The sequence below is a fragment of the Megalobrama amblycephala genome, linkage group LG3, assembly GCF_018812025.1.
Source record: "Megalobrama amblycephala isolate DHTTF-2021 linkage group LG3, ASM1881202v1, whole genome shotgun sequence".
NCBI classification, from domain to species: Eukaryota; Metazoa; Chordata; class Actinopteri; order Cypriniformes; family Xenocyprididae; genus Megalobrama; species Megalobrama amblycephala.
Genome location: NC_063046.1, coordinates 60696971 through 60720346, shown reverse-complemented (window position 1 = coordinate 60720346; position 23376 = coordinate 60696971). Strand labels below are relative to the sequence as shown.

The following is a 23376-nucleotide window of genomic DNA, read 5'->3' as shown; positions in this document are numbered from 1 at the left end:
GATGTCTCAGATAGATGTGCGCTGGTTATAAAACTTTAAGATGCGGCATGTCAGGCTGAATCCCTCCACCGCCAGCACCTGGCTAATACCCCTCAGCCTTGATCCATTCCTCTGTCAACACAAGCCTCATTTAGCATTCTGAAGAAACGTATGCTTACTGAAGCCCCAGTATTCCAAAGCACTGGGCGGAATACTAAACAGCTGCAGACAAGATTACCAATGAAGCCTCCAGCCCTTATTCTAGCTTCAGAGCAGGAAAAATAACATCTCATTAGCCAGTCATTTCTATAATACAAAACTGGAATGCACAGAAGCAGAATATTTGGACAAAATGATAATTATGTTATAGCCGACAACTCTTTCCCCGCCAGCGTTTTGATCATTTTCACAAAAATTTCATGGCTCACAGAATATTTTTGTTGTATGAATATCTGAACATACAATACATCAAAAGGAAGAACAGACCTTCTGCTTTTAAACTGTAGCTTCATGCAATGCTTGAATATGTGTAAGTTTCATAAAAATTGTGAGCAAAAAGCATTTTTGTCAAAGACTACATTTGGACTGGATTCAAAACACAGATGGAGTAGATTGAGTCCATCAACACCTCCAAAGCTTCACAGTCCTAATCTGAGGCAGCTTTGATTTATATGCTGTTTAAAGTGGTCATTAATTGAGAAATCAACTTTTCCCTGAGCTTTTGATACATAAGAGATCATTGTACTATAAGAATATCCTGTAAGTTTCAGAACTGAAAGCTTCCAATGTTACCCCAATAAAAGCTTTTATTGACACCAGGTCCAGCGAACGACTGATCCAGGAATGTGCCTATAGATAGGTGAAACTCCGCCTCCTCAGAAGAAATCAACGCCTACTTCATCATTGCAACGTTAGCCCCGCCCACTGGCGTGTTAGTGAGATGAGAAGAGCGATACAGGACTAAAATAACATTACCTTTCAAAGGATCCTAATGCAGGAATATGGTCATTTATTTTCAACAATGTGAATGTCTCAGTTGAGCTTTATTTAATTAAGTGATGATTGAGCTTTAGTGATGAACACCTGCTGTTAACAAGCAGAATCAATGAAGAAAAGAGAAACACAAGAACTATAACTGAAAAAATATTTATAGAAGATTTACTCATTTAAACTTGTTTTTAATTATTCAGTTTGGGTTAAAGTATGGTATATTATAAAAAACTAAACTAAACTAGGCAGAAAATATGATATATAAACATTATTTTAGTTATTACACAGACAGCTATATATGCTCTTGCATACCCAAATCAAACCCGAGTTTGCTGCCTTTTTCGCTGAGTTTGCTGTGTTGTAAACATGTTCATGCGTCAGATGATGTAAAACACAAAGCTTACCTCATTTGTGTGCAGCAATGGATGACACAAGGCTTTTTTATTTATTTATTTAGGGGCCAAGCACCGAAGGTGTGGAGGCACCTATTGTATCTGTTGGCATTCTTTTTATTTTTATTTTCGATTCTTCTTCTTCTTCTTCCGCTCTTGAGTCTATGGCAGCCCATAGAACCGTATGGTAAAAAGTTGTGAAATTTGGCACACAGTTAGAGGACAGTCTGAACTGTGTCCATAGCAAATTTGGAGTCTCTAACTCAATCCCTCTAGCGCCACCAGCTGTCCAAAGTTGCACTCATGTTTATGTTAATAACTTTTGAACTGTAAGGGCTAGAAACTAAATTCTTTTTTCCTGATTCCTTGGGTCGCATGACGTCATTTTCCGTCATGAAAATTTTTCCGCCATTTTGAATTTTCTGAAAAACCTACTTTTTCGAACTCCTCCTAGGCCGTTACTCCAATTTTCACGAAAATTGAACCAGATCATCTTCAGACCATGCCGACAAAAAGTTATGGAATTCAAGTCGATTCCTCAAACCGTTTTCGAAAAACACGTGAACAAATTGTACGTAGTGCTTGCGAAAACAGAAGTAAGGCTGTATCTCCACAACGCTTTATCGTATTGAGACCAAACTTGGTACATGTCATCACAAGCATGACCTGAGGCATCATGCAGTGTTTTGGCGCAGCGCCACCTACTGGTGCGGAGATATGAAAATTTTTTGCTTATAACTTCTGATGAGTTTGTCCAAAAATCATATATTTGGATTCGGGGCATCATGCCGAGTCGAATGATATCCAATTTTCCCATATCGGCCATTTTGAATTTTGTGCTAAAATGCTGTATTTTACGAACGCATTAGCGTATCGTTACGAAACTCAGTATGGGTCTTTGGCACCATGCCCTGACAATACTGAAAAAGTTTTGGCGAAGCGCCACCTTGTGGTCAAAAGCTATAACAAAATTTACAAAAATGTTAATAACTTTTGACTATATTAACTGATTGTAATGACTGGTCTCAGTAGATTCCTTGGGTCATGCTGAGAACATAGATATCAACTTTTCCATAGTCGGCTGAACTTCCTGTCCGCCATATTGTTTTTCTTTAAAAACCTACTTTTTCGAACTCCTCCTAGACCGTTGCTCCGATTTTCACCAAAATCGAACCATATCATCTTCAGACAATGGCGACAAAAAAATTATGGATTTCAAGTCAATACGTCAAATAATTTTTGTACACCGGAGCAACGAATTTGAGGCATGATGCAAAACCCACTCTTGAAGCTGTATCTCTGCCTTGCTTTGACATATTGACACCAAACTTTGCAAGTGTCATTGTCAGCCCACTCTGACCATACTGCATGAATTTGTTCACAGCGCCACCTATGGGTGGAAAGTGATAAACCAGTAAATCTTTATTATTGACTGTATATGTGATTTTTCAGCTCTTTTGCCTAAAATGATCCTATTAGGTCTTTATTTGCTCACTGTTGCAGTTGGTCTGATGCTCACGGCCGTGTTGGCTGGTTGTTGTGCCGTTTTTGTGCTTGGCCCCGTAATTGCTGCTTGCAGCTATATTTTTATTTATTTTACGATTATATGCGAGTGTTGTACACCTTGCATGTTAACAAACTTTCAAGACTATCAAGTTTAACAATGACCAACTTATAAAAACAAATTTATAGCAGTCTTTGTAAAGAACTTAAATCACTTTATATGTAGCTTCGAGCCGCTGCTGTGACGCTGTACAAACGCTTCCAGTGTGAATACTCGCGCGTCTCTGCAGCTGCAGTTCACGCTCACACGCCGCTAACGCTTGTGGTGTGAACCCGGCCTTAGGTGAAATCACCTGAAGCTAAAATACATTATATCTCTCAAGATCTCAGCAGAGGTTGATTATCTTTTCTTCAGTTATTCTGTTTGTTAACAGCAGGTGTTCATCACTAATGCTCATTCATCGCTTAATTATCTCATTAACTTTAACTCTGCTTCAGTGTTACTTTAACACTATCTAGAGAGTTGATTTAACTCTAGTGATTTTGCTGTGTATGTGTCAGTAAATCAAACCAGTGACTAAACGCTCAACTTCACGTTGTTTCTCTTAGTAGGATGAAAATAATCGGTTATTTAAACAGCGATTAAATTATATATAGGAAGCGATCAAAGAACGCTCCCTTTACAATCGCTAGAGCTGTCAATCAAACGGCGCAAGTTTATCAGTGACTGAGTTCTGGACTTGCGCCAAAACTACTTTTATAATCAACACTTTTCATGATTAGTTAACCTTGAGAGCTGTAATAGTAAAAACGTGAGCATCATTTTAAAAGTAACATTCCAAAACACTGCCGTTAAGCGACATAATTGGCGATTGTACAAAAAATTTGTATAAGTCAAATCAGACAATAAAAATCTTAATGTACATTACAAAACATTAAAAAAAAAAAATATTCCAAACTTTTGACCAGTAGTGTAACGTAATAGCACGCCTTTTCTATCCAATCTAATCCATATTATTTGAAGTATCATTCATGTGCATATCACAAACATGCAAAATGAGTTACGCCGTGCAGTTTAATATGATAATTCTCACATACCGCCCCCTCTGACTCTTTCCCAGGAAGTGTTTTGAGGCGTAGACAGGCGCGTGAGTTGCATCTGGAGCCCAGTAGAGAAAGAAGGGCTGCTGGGCCGTGGCTTGCTGAGAGATAAACTTCAAGCCTTCCTGGAGACAGATAGAATCAAAACCAACATCAGGCACATCCCATAGTGCATCTGTCCATGACTGATCCACACAAATAAACATTAATCAAGCCAATGAACAGGAAAACTCACCTCCAGATAGATTTGGGTGAGGTTGGATTCCCCTGTTTTCACATTAATCTCAAAGTCTTCGTAATACCTGCAAAATACACAGATCATCTAAACTTCCTGCAGATCTAATGAGACCATCCCCACAAACTCATTCCAGCGCCATATGAGTTCTTGTTCCAAATGACGAGCTTCCTAAACCAAGTGCTGCACCAGGGTGTGATTACGAAGTGAAACCGAAGAAGTAAATTGTCTCCGAAGACACGTGCGTTGTGAGGCGTGGAGCGGTAGAGGCGACTCTCTTATGCTCCGGCTGTTCCAGGTGTCCAAACACACAACCTGTCATCTCTTGGGTGTGCGTGTGTGTGTGTTTGTCTGACCATACTCAAACACGCCATGCTGATTAAACCCACTGCTAAGCGCAAAACTAGCCCTATCGCCAGAGCCAATGACCCAGAATGCACATATGGCTGCTTTGGAAGCAGAAAACGAGATACTACACTGCAGCTGCTACAAGAGGAAAGAGGAAATTCACTTCACCAAACAAACTCTGGAGGTGCTTGATATTCAAACATCACAGCCATGATTTACAGCATGTTACTATGCGGTTTTCTAAGGTGTTCTTAGCATGCATTATGTTTGTACTTCACCTTCCCTTCATTTCAGAGTTGTTGTAGACGGGTATATTGGGACGGGAGCTGTCATTGTAAGGGCCGAAATGGCAGTTGGGAGCACCAAACCATTCGTCAAAGCCATGCTTCAGAGGCAAGTATTGAGTTCTGTGCCCAAGGTGCCTGAGACAGGAGATAAAGATTAAAATTAAATCTTATAAAGACTGCAGGTATGTTCAAAAGGCAAGAAATTTCATCAATAAAACTATTAAAAATGATCAAATTATGTATTAATTGCTAACTACAAATGTAACTTAACATGTATTTAAATATACTTGCAATGCATATGACAATAGGTAAACAAGCAGTGCACATTGCATGGAATTGCATCCCATAATGCAACTTGTCATTCCATTTCCAGTGTGATCAAGCAATATTTTTTCATGAGTCTTTATTTGACAAAAGCTTAGATATTTAAAACTAGAATAAAAAGTCCTAAATAATTAAAAAATATATATGAAATATAAAATTCTGTGAAGCTATAAGCTTTTTATGGAATTAAAAATGCATTCTATCGTTTGAAATGTTATACTGCTTCATATTCTATTATAGCCCATATCATTATTCAGAGAAAGACATCTCATCATGAGAGGAGCTGCAGGAATCTCACCACTTGCCGACGATCTTGCTGATATAGTCTTTCTTTTTCAGCAGTTCTGGAAGCAGGATCTCGTCCTGAGATATTCCCCCCACTATCTCCTGAGGTGTGTATGCTGTCGGAGAGAAATTTTAAGTTACTTTTAAAAGTAATGCATTACAATATTCCATTACTCTCTAAAAAAGTAACTAACTGCGTTACTATTTATGGAAAGTAATGTGTTACGTTACTTTTGCGTTACTTTTTCTCACCCGGTCTGGGCTTGCACTAAGTGCAAATAGCCCACCTTGTTTGCAGACACTATTTACAGTAACTCCGCCCAACAATGTCTGATTGGACAAGACAAAAATCACAAAAGATACCTGTCTGGTAACAGGATCAGTGGCGTGGAGAGAAAGACGGGTGGAGTTGGCTTTTTACGACCTTTTTTCGAACTCGTCCAAATTCCTCTCCCCTTTCCCATCACATATCAGATCAGAAAGGCATTTATTTTAAATAAAAATGAAGAAAATATTCGACAAGTGGAAATAAAGTGCATAACGGCTATTTATTATTAGGAATAAAGTGTTTATCATCGGGTAGGTGTAGCGTGGGCTTTATTGTCCCGATAAGGTGGCATCCGTTTAATGAGTTTAGTAATATAATCACATACACTGAATATGTTATTATTGCATATTGTTTTATAATATACTACAATACAAAGGTGAAAATAGTATCTGGCACTATTTACACAAAGAAAATACTGCTATTTGCAATTTGTGCCTTTTTACTAACAAAAAATAGTTATATTTTTGGCAAATCTAAAGGCATTTGTGAAATGAAATATTGCTGTCAATATGCCAAAGCATTGCAGAGATACAGCCTCAAGATTCGTTTTAGCATCATGCCTGAAATTTGTTGCTATATACGAAAACGGTTTTGTCTTTCAACACGAAATCCATAACTTTTAGCTGGCATAGTCTGAAGATGATACCATTCGATTTTGGTGAAAATTGGACAAACGGTCTACGAGGAATTTGAAAAAGTAGGTTTTTAAAGAAAATCAAAATGGTGGACAGGAAGTTTGGCCAAATATGGCAAAATTGGTATCTATGTTCTCGGCATAAGCCAAAGAATATTTTAAAACCATTTTGTTTCATTAAAATAGTCTAATTTATTCAAAAGTTATAAGCATTTTTGGAAATTTCGTTATAACTTTTGACCAAAAGGTGGCGCTACCCTGAAGCTAGTGCTGAAGACTAATACCGAGTTTCGTAACGATACGCTAATGCGTTCATAAAATACAGCATTTTATATCAAAATTCAAAATGGCCGATGCCCAAAATGCCCGATATTGCAAAGCAAAAATAGCCGTTTTTTGTATCTCTGTGCCAGTAGGTGGCGCTGTGACGAAACGCAGCATATTACCTCAGGTCATGGACCAAGTTTCGATTGAATACGATAAAACGTTGAGAAGATACAGCCTTGCGTCTATTTTCACAAGCGTTTTGTAAAATTCATTTGTGCATTTTTTGAAAACATTTTGACAAATCGACTTGAATTCCGTCACTTATTGTCGGCATGGTCTGGAGATGATCTGGTTAAATTTTCGTGAAAATCAGAGCAACGGCCTACGAGGAGTTCGAAAAAAGAAGGTTTTTCGGAAAAATTCTAAATGGCGGAAAAATTTTCATGACGGAAAATGACGTCATAGGGTGCAATCGAACTGTCTTGAGAAGACAAAAAAAGAACAAAAAAAAGAGGTGTCAGTTAATAAATGGAAAAACAAAGAGTTACTTATTTGAAAAAGTAACTCATATTCAAATTTAAAAGTAATGCATTACTTGTTACTTGAAAAAAGTAATCCGATTACATAACTCACGTTACTTTACTGATTATAGGACCATAAAGTCGTAAGAATAGATTTACTGAAAACAGTGAAGGAGGGCTGAGGAAAGAAGCAAATGTTTTACGATCATACCGTTCCTAGCATGAGCATTGGTGGTGTAGAATCCATTCCGCACAGGAAGTCTTCCCGTGAGCAGAGCGGCCCTGGCTGTGGAATTATACAAATTATGCAGATTATAAACATCAAAGACACAAAAGACATACCCGTACTTGTATAAAAGTGTGTAACTCCTATATAAACGTTTGTTTTGCAAGACTCTTGCTTGCTCTTCAGGAATAAGTTTTAAAATCTAATCAAATGCATTTCCTGAAATTTAAATCATGTGGTATTTAAGACTTCATTTGGAAGAGAGAGAAAGGAAAGAGGCTTTGGACATGAGAGAGCTCACCCTGGATATTATCATTAGGAAGTTCTCCTCTATCTACTTTGTGATTAAAATTCTAATTAAGGTTCTGAAGGAAAAGCTCTATAATAGCGGCAGGTACGAGTGCTCCAGGCACCTTCATCTCACACATTTGAGATTAACAATTGATTAAGCCTTATTTGCTTAAAAATTAATTAGAATTGAAAAGAGGACTAAAAGAAGATCTGCTCTGCATAGCAAGTCCATTCAAATTCCCAAATTATGCATAATTAGCATATTTCAGTACTGCTGGTGTATTATCCATATTAGCATAATAAGTCGTCCTCTCGCTATCATGCAGCTGCACACGTCTTGTGTTTCCTCAGCAGGATGAAACAAAAAATGAATGAACAGTAAAATAGATGCAATTGCATTGTAATAATAATGACAAATTGTAAACCTCTCAATATAAATCAGTATATTCAATATGTCAGCTCAAATTTTTAAAGGGGTGGTTGATTATGATTTCACTTTTTTAACTTTAGTTAGTGTGTAATGTTGCTGTTTGAGCATAAAAAACATCTGCAAAGTTACGACGGTCAGAGTTTAATGCAAAGAGAGATATTCTCTGTTTAAGGACTACAACAAACAGCTGGTAAGGACTACAACGAGCTTCTTCCCGGGTTGGTGACATCACAAACCCCAACATTTACATAAACCCCGCCCCCGATAGCACACAACAAAGGGGGCGGATTGTAACTTCTTCCTGAGTCTCTCCATCAGTGTCGACTCCGGTTTGAACAATGTAAGGCTGAACACCGTTTCTGACAATCCTCATTTTGGCTGTGTGAGATTCTCCAGCTTTGTTGTTGTTGAGCTGTTAAAGCTCCGCCCTCTTCTGGAAAGGGGGCGGGAGCAGCAGATCATTTGCATTTAAAGGGACACACACAAAAATGGCGTGTTTTTGCTCACACCCAAATAGGGGCAAATTTGACAAGCTATAATAATAATAAAAAAAAATTTATAATTCAATAATGCTTTGAAAATAATTAGTTTTATAGGATATACTGTATAATGAATTTATTTATAGGGCTGTCAAGTGATTACAATTTTTAATTGCAATTTAATCTAATTCAGCTGAGAAATTACCCCCAAAAGATCATTTAAAGTCATTATTGTGTTAAATGAGAAAAGCATCAAATAGACATGAAAAATAGCTTTAGAATTTTTTTTTTTTTTTATTTGATTCAACATAGAATTTATTACACATAAACATTTAGGCTACAAAGGCCATTATTTTTTTTTAATTAATTGGTGTTTAGATATATTTACAGACTGTTTGGTTACCAACATTATTCAAAATATCTTCTTTTATATTCCGCAAAAGAAAGAAAGTCATACAGGTTTGAAACTACATGAGTAAACGTAATTAAACAGAACTATCCTCAAAGTATGATTTTTTTTTTTTTTTTATGAAATAATACTCTAAGAAACTAAAACTGCCAGTAGGTGGCGGTAAATGTCTAAATGAGTAAGTTATTGAGTCTGTTGTGACTGGTTGATCGCTTACAGCACGTGTTGGAAACGAAACGCACTTTTCGTTTCCACTGAACTTCAGCTCCGGATCTTCTTCAGCTCTTGATTCACAGTGATACGAACAGTAACGATGGCGTTGGTTTTACCGTATCAATCTCAACAAAGTGGATTTGTTTCGGCAGCAGAAAACGGCGTCTTCTTGACAGGAACACGAACCAAACTCTTCCAGTCTCAGATACAACTACAGTGATTGAGGGCGGGGCAAAGAGTGTTCGCCGGCAGCCAATGAAAACCATAGGCTGGCATTATGCAAATTTGTTACAAACATACGTACTCTGGAATTACTGACGACTCGTTTCAGGCAGTTCAGAATCGATTCTTTCTTTTAGGACACAAATTTATTTGCGTGCACTTTGATCTTTACAACTTTGCAGACCTTTTACATTCACAAACAGCTATCGCATGAAAGTTAATATTCGAAAAAAGTAGTCTATTTGCTTCCAATGTCTAGACGAGGAACATTCAATCAGAATCAAAGCTGAATAGCCCCTCTAAACATTGGTTAGAATAACACACAACCATTCAACTCATGCCATTTTAACACTATGCAATTTTTCTATGCACATGAATCACCCAGGAGAGTTACTTCATTGTCTAAAATGTGCAGTACTGTATAAAACCAGAGCTAGAGCACTTAAACTAAATAATTAACATGTCTTTATTTACTTTGTTTGCTTGGAGTGGCAAAATAAATAACTACATTTATTTCCAAGATTATAACCTGATCTGAATAAATGTGATGCATTGTTTAAAACATTTATCGCAGGCAGAATACAGTACTGTACAGTAAGCACTATGCTAATATCCCATTCTGAACAAAGCCATTGTGATAGAGAGATGAAGATGAGCACTTACAGGGGGAACACAGAGGGTTGGCGGTGTAGAAGTTTGGAAACAGCATCCCCTGAGCGGCCATCAGATCCAAGTTTGGAGTTTCCTTGGACGGCTCGCCAAAAACTCCCAAATCACCCCATCCCATCTGCAGACAGAGACAGAGATTATCAGCCAATATATGGTAAACAGTAGTGGCCAACAGTGATGTCCGGAGGGGATATTTGTTTTTAATGACCCAACAAGTTTGATTGAACCATCGAAATATGAGGAAAATACTTATTTAAAATATTAAATAGGTAATTATTTTAAATATAAAAAATGCAAACTACAGCTACAATTTTTATTTTACTATGCAAAAAAATTAAATGCATAGAAAAACAAAAAGCTCACATGAAAAAACACACATTGACTACAAAATAATCAGTAACTAATATTGTGTTCATAATTTCTATGTATGACAGCCTGGACAAAAATATTTGATATGTAATATTCAGTAAGAATTAATTTCTCAATTAATCAATTAATTTCTTGGAATGTGTATACACACACATTATATATATATATATATATATATATATATATATATATATATATATATATATATATATATATATATATATATATATATATATATATATATATATATAAAAAATCCACAAGACAAAAAAAATAGCTGAATTTATTAAAATAACCCCATTCATAAGTATGTGAACCATTGATTCTTAAAGGTGCCCTAGAATCAAAATTTGAATTTATCTTGGCATAGTTGAATAACAAGAGTTCAGTACATGGAAATGACATACAGTGAGTCTCAAACTCCATTGTTTCCTCCTCAGACATCCCAAGTCTCCCGGAAGTTCCGGGAGTCTCCCGCATATTGATAGCGGCTCCCTGATGCCCGCAAATTAGTTAAAATCTCCCGGAATCTAGAGCGAGCGAGCAAGAGCGCGCATAGAGACTGTGTTTCAAACCAGCGCGCGCACGGCAGAGAGGAAGAGGGAGCGAAAGAGACCTTGCGTGTGTGTGTGTGTGTGTGTGTGTGTGTGTGTGTGTGTGTGTGTGTGTGTGTGTGTGTGTGTGTGCTAGTGTGCGAAGCGCATGTAAGACAGAGAGCATCCCGAATGGCCTTTTTCGGCAAATCAACCAATCAATTATCAGTGAGGTGAGTTGCCAAGTTTCATTTCATGTGCATATTATTCAGGCTAGTTGCCAAGGCTACATGAAAACAACAAACTCCTTAGACCTGTTTAAAGTTGCAATGGAAAATAAATAAAAGCAGTTTACATAAATAGTATAAGCAGCTTATATAAATAGTAAAAGTAATCTACATATTTAAACATAATTAACGAATAATTGGATATGCCTATAGCTTATAGCTATAGGCATGATACCTCCCTGAAATGACTTTTTGCAGGTTGGGATGTCTGCCTCCTTCTTAAGTAAATCTCATTTGTTTAAAAGACCTCTGAAGAACAGGCGAATCTATGGGGTATTTTTGGACAGAACAAAATATATTCATAATATAATCTATTTGGAATATTGTGATGCATATTGTAAGATTCATTGCAATACAAAAAAATGTATATATAATATATGCAATTTATACACAATATACGATGCGTTCACGCCATGTTACCGTTATTACGAGATGACAACACGTGACGTTCCACTCGGAACAATGCAAATTGAAGCTGCAGCGGTCATGTGGTACAAGTTGGACCTCTCAGAAAATTCCCAGTGGTTATTACGAGTTCTATGAGGATGTGAACGCGTTTCACAAGCGGTAATTACAACACGGCGTGAACGCGCCTAAAAACAAAGTACACAAATGTATTCCACAGATCAAATATATAAGTATGTTGCACAAATGCACACTAAACACACACACAAGAGTGATTCTGAAGCGAAAAGAGCCACACTTACATCATCCATGAGCATGATGATGATGTTGGGATGTCTTCCTGCAGTCTGACACACACACGCTGCCCACAACACACACATCACAGCCCGAACACACATCTCTGTCCTTCAGGTCTTCTCACAGTCACTCATGCAGCTTTCAGGAAGTGCTCTTTAAACATCTCGAATCACGAGAACTATTATTCAAAGCGCTGTGAAACTGTGGATCATGTGACTGCAGCGTGTCACGTGACCGGCGTGTGTCGCGTCAGCATCATGGCGGTGTGTATCGCAGTCATTGCGAAGGAGGTAAAGGAAAACATTTGATCTTTTTACGATACAGTAAAGCATTTATCGGTAATGTTTGAATGTATTTCACATCCGATGCGCTAGATTAATCAGATCTGATGAATTATTGCTAAGAGCGTTTGATATGTTTTAGTGACATCATATCGACGTGTATTTGTGTTTATAGTTTAGCATGAATGCTTTGAAATGAACATGTTTCACTTTTGTTTTTATTACAACCCTGCTTTGTTTTTGATTAGAGAGTGTCCTTACAAAAATGAACCATGATTTTATTATAGTAAAATTGTGGTAACCATGTTTTTTGGCGGATTTATTACCAATTGTATAACCAGTTTTACTACAAATACCATGGTTAAACTATGGGTAGTGTTCTGATTTGGACATGAAAAAATACTATCGTAAATACTATAGTAAATTGTTGTATACTGTATATATTATAGTATTTAACACTTTGTTAGTGAATGTTACAGCATACTGTAGTATTAACTATAGTGAACTGTAATAAATACTGTAGTATACTTCAGTTTTTACAACAGTAAACTAGTGTATTATAGTATAATATACCCTGTAGTTGTAGAAATCTTAGTAGTAGTTTGTTTATATTACTATATTTGTTATATTATCACAGCAACTATAGAATTACCACAACAAATTAATTCAAGTACTTTACTATAGTATTTTTTCATGTGGTGTTATCATGGTTTAACTATAATAACCATGTTTTTGTATTTCGTGTTGCATATCAAACTTACTGTATTTGTAATTTTGTATGTTACAAATTAACGTAGTTTAACTCTACAACTTAACTGTGTAAACATGGATGAATGCATACATTTAAATCAAACGTACTAATTCAAAATAATTATGGTATCCCTCACATATAGGAAATGTTTTAAAATAAATACAATTGGAAAGAAATATAAAACAGACTGTGCATTAATGAAGACTATCATTCTGTGCAATCTTTATCGGTCTACTTAAATAAATAAATGCAAAGACATGAAAAATGGTTCTGGGTTCATTTTATTAGCTTTCTTGTATTGACTGCAGAGAGATGGATTATAAACATTTGACCGCCACATGCTGTCATTGGCCAATCAGAATCAAGCGTGTCAGAGAGCCCTGGTATAAATTAAAATTGCATGACAAGTTCTCATTTAACATCCATTAATATGAATAATACTTACCTCAGGAATTTTCACACTGGAAATACTTCATATTTTTACATACACTTACAACTTATTATAAATATAAGCTGAAATTTGTATTACATCTTATGGACATTTTTCCATTTTTAAAAAAAGTTTGATATTTTGTCAATTGAACATTTGGGAAACTCTGGTCTAATGCATGGGCTGTGTCCGAAATCACATACTCTCTCCCGTAGGTACTAATTTTGAATAAGTATGTACTTTAAGCATGTGAGCATTAAAAAAGTATGTTCTAGTATAAATGTAATCCGGACATACTACATTCGCTATATTGTCATTATCACGTGACCTACCAGCATCAGTTGCATCGCTTCACTTCCATTCACAAATCCTCTCCTGTGGCCTCATAGGATAGTAAAGACACAGTACTTTTCTCACATACTGTTTTTCACCTACTATATAGTTGGGAAGCATGTGATTTTGGATGCAACCATGATATATCCGTCACTAACTCATGGGTCATGGCTATTGCAAATAGACAAATAGTTCATGCTTATTGGGGTCAATGACATCATTTTTTGTCTGAAATCCTCAATAACAATAAAAACAAAGATATGACATCCAAAGTATGTAAGGTAGTACAACTAAATCTCTTTTATTGAATCCAAAAGGTTTTAATTATATTTTGCGACATATAAAGCTATTTTAAAGATTTTGAAGTGTCAAAATGTCATTTGGTTTAACCGATCAATACAGCCATTTTGTTTGAGATTAAAATATCTTAAACTGTAATAAATGTATATATTTTTTATTCTGGCATGATTTTATAACATCATATATCAACATAGTGCAAAATGGTATTAAAATTATGTGTAGAAGTCGTTGCTTTGTTATGAGAAAGAATGTCCGTAAAAATGAATTTCATTGATGTCATTCGGAGTAACCAATATAAAGTCATGTTGTCAATATCATGTGACATCATTCAGACACCTACAAAGGACCACATGGTCATGAAGCAAAGTAACTAACTCTCTCTTAACTATCTGAAAAATTCATGTTTTCACTCTCATACGCATGTCCCGAAACATCAGGTCATTCGGTGCAACCGCTATAAAACATGGAAAATGTTGTAATATTTTAAAAACTTGGACTAAATATAAAATGTTTGTTTGTACTTTTGTTAGCTAGCTAGATATCAGCCTGTTCGCATTGCTTGAAAATATCATCATTCAGTAAAACCAAGTGTCTTTTGGTTAAACCAAATTATATTTTTGGTGACAAATTTTGTCCATCTTGTAAAAAAAAAGACAAAAGCAGTGTTAATTGATTATAAAAACCACAATCTCATTGTTAACATTTAATAAAACGTCAAAATTAACTATATCTCCATTGTTTTTTCACACTTTTAAAAACCTTATTCGTCAAAGACCCATTGACAAAATGAACGCACATTAATTTCTAATAGCATTGTGTGCTGACATTACATTGACAAAACTTATGTTGATCTCTGCAGAACTATCCGCTGTACATTCGGAGCGTTCCTACACAGGGGGAACTCAAGTTCCACTACACAGTGCACACTTCTCTGGATGTAGTGGAGGAGAAGATCTCCGGTGTGGGCAAAGCCTTGGGCGACCAGAGGGAGCTTTATCTGGGACTCCTGTATCCAACAGAGGACTACAAAGTGTATCCTTCAAATCGACAGTTGTGATCATCTTTTCTTTCTTATTGTGATGCAGTGTTACTTTTAAAAGTAATGTGATACAATATTGAGTTGCTTCCTCAAAAACTAATTACTTTTATGGAAAGTAATGTTACTTTTTCTCACCTGAGCTGGGCCTGTTGGTTTTTCTTGTTGTTTTTGTTAAAAAAAAGTTATATTTTGGCAAATGTAAAGGCCCTTTCACACCAAAAGTGAAATGAATAAGCCTCAAGTTCAACACTCTTACTTCAGCAATAACAAAAAATGTGACGTTTATCTAAAGTTATTTTTGATTATTAGTATGATTGAATTGGATCATTGAATGTCAACAGCAAAGAAATTGCTTAATAAAGCGAGATAATGTATAGTTCACCCAAAATGGCTTTCTTCTGTGAAAGATAAAAGATATTTCAAGAAATATCACACAATGGAAGTCATTGATCACCAAAGCTTTTTGGTTACCAACATTATCCAGAATATCTTATTTTGTGTTCCACAGGAGGAGTTTGGAACGACACGATTCAGAGTAAATGACACAATTTTAATTTTGGGGTGAACTATCCCTGTAAGATTGGCTGCTTTCTAATGCACGGCATGTTCATCTTAACAACAATTACAGATATGGCTACGTGACAAACTCTAAGGTGAAGTTTGTGATTGTTGTCGATTCTTCCAACACATCTCTGCGAGACAACGAAATCAGAAGTGTGAGTTACATAGGTGGAACGTGTACATTTCACAACAACAAAAGAGGCGAGATGTGTCAATCACATGGGTTGTAATGATGAGTTGAGCTTTTCTTTCTTTCCTCAGATGTTCAGAAAGTTGCACAACTCCTTCACCGATGTAATGTGTAACCCATTCTACAATCCTGGAGATCCAATTCAATCAAAGTAAGTTTCTTTGGTGAAAACATACATTTGGAGTGTTTGATACAGCGACGGATACTCTAATATAATATTTTTCTCTCTCCTCAGGGCTTTTGACGGTATAGTTTCAGCTATGATGGTGCAGGCCTGCTGAAATCCTCTCTTTACAATTGTATATATTTGCATCAGTGTCTATTATGTATTGTTTGTTTCGGTGAAAATAAATAATTTGTGTTTCATAAAACAACTCGTGATAATATTGATTTTATTTACAGTGATGAAGTCCAAGCATGAAAAAAGCAAAAATAGACAAAGTACTGAAATTCACAAGACATCTCAGCCTCCCACAGGCATGGTATTTTAAAGAAATTGTATAAAATACAAATAAAACAGTAACCACTCAATAGAAATCAAGTCTCCGCTTTCTGTAGTGTCATACAAGCTACAAACACACATACAAAATAATCATAATACTAAACTGAGCTCCCTTTATACAACTACTGAAACGTACTTTAATTAGCACCAAGAAGTGCTTTGAAGATAACAGAAAAATGAATATCAAAAAGAATCGACCCATGGATGAGCTCGTCCATTTTCCCTAAAACAAAAAGTACAATTTTTAAAACATCATTAAAGAAAGCCAGAGAAATGCCACACTTCCATATGACTATTATGATCACGGTAAATTTGCATTAGTTTTTAGGCTTCACAAATCTGAAAGCAATATGGAATTATACGGTTAGAGAATCAGCATATATGAAATGTGCAAGGCCACGGACCACTGCGTCTCCGAAATAATTAGAGCTCTGTATCATGTGACGTACGGTTATGAATTGGCAGAACTGACCTAATGAAGTGGCAGCCTCTGAATGGGTTGTAAAATCTCGAGGCACGGAAACCCCGTCCTCGGGACCAGCCTCCACGCAAGTTCGAATCTGTAGTCCTGAAACCTGGGATGTTTGTTCTTTTTGGCAATACCTAGTGCACAAAGAGCTTGAAATGAAATGGTTTCCTCCTGTCACAGATTTGTATTTCATAGCAAACAAAAAACAGATTCATTTCACAAGGAAAACAACACTGGAGATGCTATGGCTACATTCACACCACAAGAAAAAGTGCACAATTACGTTTTTCTTGATTGTTTACATAATTAAAATTTGGTCCATATTGGACAGGCAAAACTGAACCACATGCATACAACAGCCTACCATTATATGTTTATGAGAAGAAAACAAAAATGAAAAAAATATAGTCAGACGAACTGCAACAATGAGTAATTATAGACATTTTAAAATGATTTCAGTCAAAATGTCTGAAAAATCAAATAGAATCACTAGTAATATGATTTAATTGCTTATCACTTGACCAATAGGTGGCGCTGTGACTAAATTGATGTGTCGTCATTGTGGGCTGATAATGACAAAGTTTGTTGTCAATATGCCAAAGACTTGCAGAGATACAGCCTTAGAGTCGTTTTGGCATCATGCCATCGAATTCGTTGATGGGGTAAACGATAATCGTTTCGTCTATCGACACGAAATCCATAACTTCTTGCCAGCATGGTCTGAAAATGATCTGACATGAATTTGGTGAAAATCGGACAAACAGTGTAGAAGGAGTTCGAAAGAAAATCAAAACGCCGGACAGAAAGTTTGGCCGACTGTGGTAAAATTGGTCTTTGTTGTCAGCATGAAGGAATCTATTAAGACCAGTTATTACAAATCACAAATCATTACAAGGCATGATGACACTTACAGAGTTTCATAACAAAACGGCAATAAAAAAAAATAAAATAAAAAAAAAAATAGCATTTTTAGACAAAATTCAAAATGGGCAATGCCCAAAAAGGGCAATATGAACCTCTCGGTTCCCTCTGTACGCTGCACGACAAAGCTGAAATTCGGCCAGACGAGTCAGAATTCGGCACAAAATCTAACGAAAATCGCAGTGTATGCCTGGCTTAAGGCACACAAAATGGAAAACAGTTGTCTGGCACTTTCGAAACACTGCTTTATGAAGCTTTGAGACCTTTGTGAATCATTTGTTTTGAACCAGAGCTTGTATCAAACTGCCAAAGTCATGTGATTTCAGTAAACAAGGCTTTGTTACCATTTCGAAACATTTCACAATGTCAATGTTTCGCCGCTAGGGGGCGATGATCTCTGTGAATTCATGAACCAGCGTCTATATATGATTTTTGCCTGATCTCGGATCAGTTTTATACATTTTTAGACATTTAATGACACAGTATCATTAAAAGAAAGAGTTGTAGCTAAAAGTTTCTTAGTGGTCTGATTAACCAAACTCACCATAAAACTAACAAAACAAGTTCTACAATATAATAAAATAACTCACATTATATACACTTCATATTTAATGGTATAAGATGATTTATTAATAGATGACACCTTCAGTAAAACATTTGTAATTGGTTTGTTAAAGGTGATTTCATGTATGTTTGGGCTTTGTTTTCACTGCATTTACACTGTTCTGACCAGCAGGGGTCACCAGCGTGTGGCAATTGATTCAATGTTTCAAAAAAGCTTAGTTTCTCCCATCACTAGGAAACACTTGGGGAGTTTTGATGTGCGTCGCGTTCTTTAATGGTCCGCTGGAAACAAAGCCGTCGTGATGCCAAACCCCCTCATGGAAAAAGAAAGCCGTCATATTTATAACTCTGACAATGAGCGCTTATCAGGATCTAAATGCTGGATTTTTATACATTTGTACGTTGCAGTAAATTTGCATGACGTTCCTCAATAATTTATTGGTTACATGCCGGTCTGTTATCGTAGAGGAACAGCGACATTACATTTTCACACCCCTAAACATGAAGCTGAACAAAACAAACTGTGATTGGTTGCTGTACAGTACATGTCACAGTCAGATGGCGTCTTGGGCGACGCTTGGCCAATGAACGCTGCGATGAGTCTGCCGTCAGTCTAAAGGTTTGACTACGCGAGACTAGAGTTTTAATGACTCAAAAACAATTCAAATTACATTCAAATGAAGCATTTCTTTAACTGTACATTTAAATTGACATTAAATCTGCATGAATTCTATCCTGACATATGAAAGTGGCTCAGATCGGGCCTGAAAAGATTAGACACGATTTTTGTTCTGTTCATGCGGTCTTCAAAAAATTATTTTGGCCAGCTGTGGTGTGAACGTAATGCATAACTATATGCCATTGCATTACATTTCCATCTCACCTTAATGACACGCCCTCTGAATAGGGTTTCATCTAAAGTCATGGCGGTCCTCACCGACTCCCTCTCGGAGAACTCAATGTAGGCGAAGCTACAGGGAAAAACATACTCATATAAAACATGCTTGATGTTAAATTATATTTTGTTTTGTAGCCGAAAGGATACGCACCCTTTTGGATGGCCTGTGAATCTATTATACGGGATTGTAACTCTGTTTACGTGGCCACAGCCGTTAAAGTACATCTCCAATTCATCTGCAGTTGCTCCATAATCCACCTGCAAGTCAAACAATAAGGCATAAACATACACCTAGAATACATGATTAAAATACAATATGAAAGGAAACGTTCAAATATCTGGAGATCTAAGCAGCTTACGTTTCCCACATAGATTGATCTCCTGTCAGAATCTATTCTCTCTTCATGGGTCATACTGAAGAACAATCCTGAGGAAGGCAAGATTATAAAGTTAATTATAATCATATAAAATATTAACCAGTATTAGATAGACCTAGTACAAAGAGCACATCATGTTTAAGTCTAAATTTCAAGGACTTGCCAAAGTACGGTTCAGGAACTCTGTAAGTGTGTCTTTGGCGCATTTAACTAGGGTTCACATTTGTCACAGAAGGCTGTCCCTGTGCAAGCAGAGATGTCCTTAGATAAGACTACATGCCGGGCTGCAGGACAGCCCTTCTGGGACATGCCTCATTGGGCAGTGATAAGACACTGTGGCCCAGCAGATGGGCTCAGGTGTGGGCCAGCTGGCTGCTCACCTGCCTGAGGGCTGTAGGGAAACTGTCTCTCTACCTCATACTGCATGTCAGACTCGTCCATTTCCAGCACACGAGTTTGAATCGCATCCAGATCCTGAAGGAACAAGATTTTCCACACAAACAGAGCTCCTTATGTACACAGAAAACAAGGGTAGATGACAGGACATCTCTTGCAGGATGACATTCTTGTATGATTTTTATACACGCAGTTTCTATGACCTCATGTTAATTTGGACTAAAATAATTTAAATTATTCACACCGCAGGGCTATTTAAAGGGTTAGTTCACCTAAAAATGAAAATTCTGTCATTAATTATTCACCCTCATGTCGTTCCAAACCTATAAGACTTTCATTCATCTTCAGAACACAAATTAAGATTTTTTTTTAATGTAATCTGAGAAATTTCTGTCCCTCCATTGACAGGCTACGCAACTACCACTTTCAAGCCCCAGAAAGATAGTAAAGACATCATAAAAGTAATCCATCGTGGTTTATCCTCAGTTTTATGAAGTGACACGAGTGCTTTGTTTGCACAAATTAACATAATTTAGCCCTTTATTTACAAAACAGAAAGCTCTCAGATTACATTAAAAAGATCTTCATTTGTGTTCCGAAGATAAATGACAGCATTTTATTCTTTGGGTTATCCCTTTAAAAGTATAGTTCACCCAAAAATTCAAATCAACAAAAATCAACATCTTTGTTGATCCTGGAACAACATTCCAATCAACCAATCAGGTTTGAGGGACAAGTTTACCATTTATGTTAAGTTTAGACTTACAACCTGGGTTAGGTGCTTCCACAACAGTGTTATTCAACTATCATTTCCCTTCTATTTTAGGGATAAGTTATGAGTAGGGGTAGGTTTAAGGGTTGGGAAAAGGTTAGGACAAAATTTTTGGATAGGAATGTTGTTCCAGGATCAACGAAGTATGTTGATCCAGGAGCATGTCTTACTTGGCAAAATCACGGTCAGGGGCGGAGCCAGGCATTGTAAACATTCAGGGCTTATCCCAAATCTATTTAATCTTATTTACATTGTTTCTTACAGAAATGTGCAAAACTTTGTTGTGTGTACCTCCTCTGGGGGGGTCCGGGGGCATGCTCCCCCGAAAGAAAATTTTGTACATTATAAGGTTAATGCATCAATCTGGTGCACTTTGAGAGCTCAAAACTGAGTGTGCAATGTACAGTGTGCAAATTGAACAAAGAAACACCTGACTTGTACCTGCACATTAAAGAGGGCTCAAACATCTTTTTAGTTGTGATATAGAGTCTCAGTCTACATTACATTGACACTGGTGTTTTAGGATGCCAAACAATTATTAGGCCTACAATAATATTATAATATGATTTAGGCCTTTATAATTATTGACATTATACAGTAATGTCCATATATTGTAACAAATGCACTATAAAATAAATGAAAATTTTATTAGTAGCTACTTTACAATACAGTATAGGCAAATTACAATACTTTTGTTCCAATTTCTTCACTTGCAAGAGATAAACCCTAGAGCTATTATTCTGATCACCAGCTGATTGCGTGAGCAAATGTGCGCACTTCTCTTTAAAACACGCAGCACAAACAGACTGTATATATACACTTTATCGCGGTCTTTTGCCGTTTTATAAAAGGCACAAAGCCATATAATGGTTTCGATTTTAGTTTGTTTGTAAAAATACAACGTAGAGACCATTTAGGCCATGCAACGCCAACTGGCGGCCCGAGGGCCAAATCCGGCCCGCCAGAGATTTCCATCCGGCCCCCAGAATAATACTGAATTCAGGAATAGCCTTGTAAGAGGAAAAAAGTTTAGGGCTGGTCCGAATACCATTTTTTGAGCTTCGAAGCTTCGGTAGTAATGAACATCGACTCTTCGGAGAGAGGGGCTGAACATATTTTTCTCTCTAATAAAGGCAGGAATCTGTGTCTGTATGTCCGTTTGCATTTTTATTATTTCGAGAACCGTTCATCCAATCGACTTCACAAGGCAGTGCAGTGTCGCATTTGGTGCAATATAGATGGACATGCGAGATGCGACACATTCAGAATTAATAAACTTTTAGTAAACTACAGTCAGAACAGCGCGAGCGGGAAGCGGCGCACCTCATGCGGGCAGGGCTTATGCTCCGAGAACGGACACTGCACTAGTGATATAAAACGCACACACACAGGTCTGTTAAATTAAGCAATACTTTTAAGGTAGTCTAATATTTTTCTGACTAACAAATTGGCACAGTAAGGGTAGATTTAAATAAAGAAAAACGAAATTTAAATAAAGAAAAAACGAAATTTAAATAAAGAAAAAACGAAATTTATATAAACAAAAACGAAATTTAAATAAAGAAAAAACGAAATTTAAATAAAGAAAAATGAAATTTAAATAAAGAAAAACGAAATTAAGTTAAATTAAAAACGAGATTAATTTAGATTGATAATAACGGGTAAAAATGCTAATACATTTTGTTTCTATTATTGTATTTTCCACAGTGTCAAAGCAACAAAACACAAGCTCAGACATGCACTTCGGTCCATACAAACTCCGCTGTTCTGAACACTCCCGTTGCTGGAACACGCGTCGGTTCTATTTCTAGCATGCACGCGTTTTCCGCGTGGCTCGAGCGCGCCTGAGACGCAACCTGTTAAATATGGGAGCCGAAATAAAAACGAACACGCCACGCAGCTGAGACGCTCACGCAGCCAGTGTGTCGCCGGCCTTATTCAAGGGGGAATGAGAATCGTTTCGCGGGGGATCCCAGGTGTGCAAAAAATAAAAATAAAAAAAATATTCGAATGTCAAATTTTCAAATCGAATACCAACCCACCGAACGAATATTTGAATATTCGGGTCCGTTCCATATTTATTTATTTTTAAATCTAACGGAAAAAAAAACCCTTCTGAAAAGTAGCTTGTGCCATAGCCTGCCTTCAGTCAAGAATGACGATAAACGCGTTGCTCTCATTGAACATCTTTTATTGTTTCACGTGCTCATTTTTTCACAAATGTCAAAATTTTCCTTGCCTGGGATTAGCGCACAATTGCGTGACAGTGATGGACAGCTTGACAGCCTCACAAATATGAAGCCTAAAATATCGCTATCGCCCCCTGGTGGCTTGCTGCAGTACAGGTAATATGTAAAAAATAAAATAAATTTGGAATTAGAATTAGTATATCAAATAATAACATATTAGGATACAATTCGAATTTTATTTTATATTACGAGTATCTGGCCCTTACAGTGTCTGCAGAGAAAAATTCTGGCCCTTGGACAAATATAGTTGATGACCCCTGATTTAGGCTATGTATGTTTTAAATGTTCGCTTCATTATGAAACATAGGGTAATTAATGG

The 23376-nt window shown here is 36.7% G+C and overlaps 3 protein-coding genes across 4 annotated transcripts in view; 1 reads left to right on the top strand and 2 right to left on the bottom strand.

Moving 5' to 3' along the window:
- The window catches only part of galns (galactosamine (N-acetyl)-6-sulfatase), a 44764-nt gene extending 32596 nt beyond the window's left edge, over window positions 1-12168 (bottom strand). Inside the window, exons 1-7 of the mRNA XM_048186380.1 lie at window positions 12030-12168; window positions 10128-10251; window positions 7406-7480; window positions 5458-5560; window positions 4827-4970; window positions 4201-4267; window positions 3963-4090 (exon numbers count right to left, since the gene is read on the bottom strand). Of these exons, the coding sequence (XP_048042337.1) occupies window positions 3963-4090; window positions 4201-4267; window positions 4827-4970; window positions 5458-5560; window positions 7406-7480; window positions 10128-10251; window positions 12030-12125 (737 nt within the window). The 5' untranslated portion in view covers window positions 12126-12168. The remainder of the gene's footprint in view (window positions 1-3962; window positions 4091-4200; window positions 4268-4826; window positions 4971-5457; window positions 5561-7405; window positions 7481-10127; window positions 10252-12029) is intronic.
- A 13-nt stretch (window positions 12169-12181) lies between these two features.
- On the top strand, window positions 12182-16280 carry trappc2l (trafficking protein particle complex subunit 2L). Its single transcript, XM_048186392.1, has 5 exons — window positions 12182-12314; window positions 14979-15151; window positions 15787-15874; window positions 15981-16060; window positions 16145-16280. Exons 1-5 carry the CDS (start codon window positions 12282-12284, stop codon window positions 16188-16190), a joined length of 420 nt encoding a protein of 139 aa, XP_048042349.1. The 5' UTR covers window positions 12182-12281; the 3' UTR covers window positions 16191-16280.
- Window positions 16281-16284: 4 nt separating this feature from the next.
- pabpn1l (PABPN1 like, cytoplasmic) overlaps window positions 16285-23376 on the bottom strand; it is an 8962-nt gene continuing 1870 nt past the window's right edge. For both annotated transcript variants that reach the window (XM_048186390.1, XM_048186391.1), the window contains exons 2-7: window positions 20021-20114; window positions 19623-19690; window positions 19415-19521; window positions 19249-19336; window positions 16884-17014; window positions 16285-16634 (exon numbers count right to left, since the gene is read on the bottom strand). In XM_048186390.1, the coding sequence (XP_048042347.1) occupies window positions 16595-16634; window positions 16884-17014; window positions 19249-19336; window positions 19415-19521; window positions 19623-19690; window positions 20021-20081 (495 nt within the window). In that variant the 5' untranslated portion in view covers window positions 20082-20114 and the 3' untranslated portion in view covers window positions 16285-16594. The remainder of the gene's footprint in view (window positions 16635-16883; window positions 17015-19248; window positions 19337-19414; window positions 19522-19622; window positions 19691-20020; window positions 20115-23376) is intronic.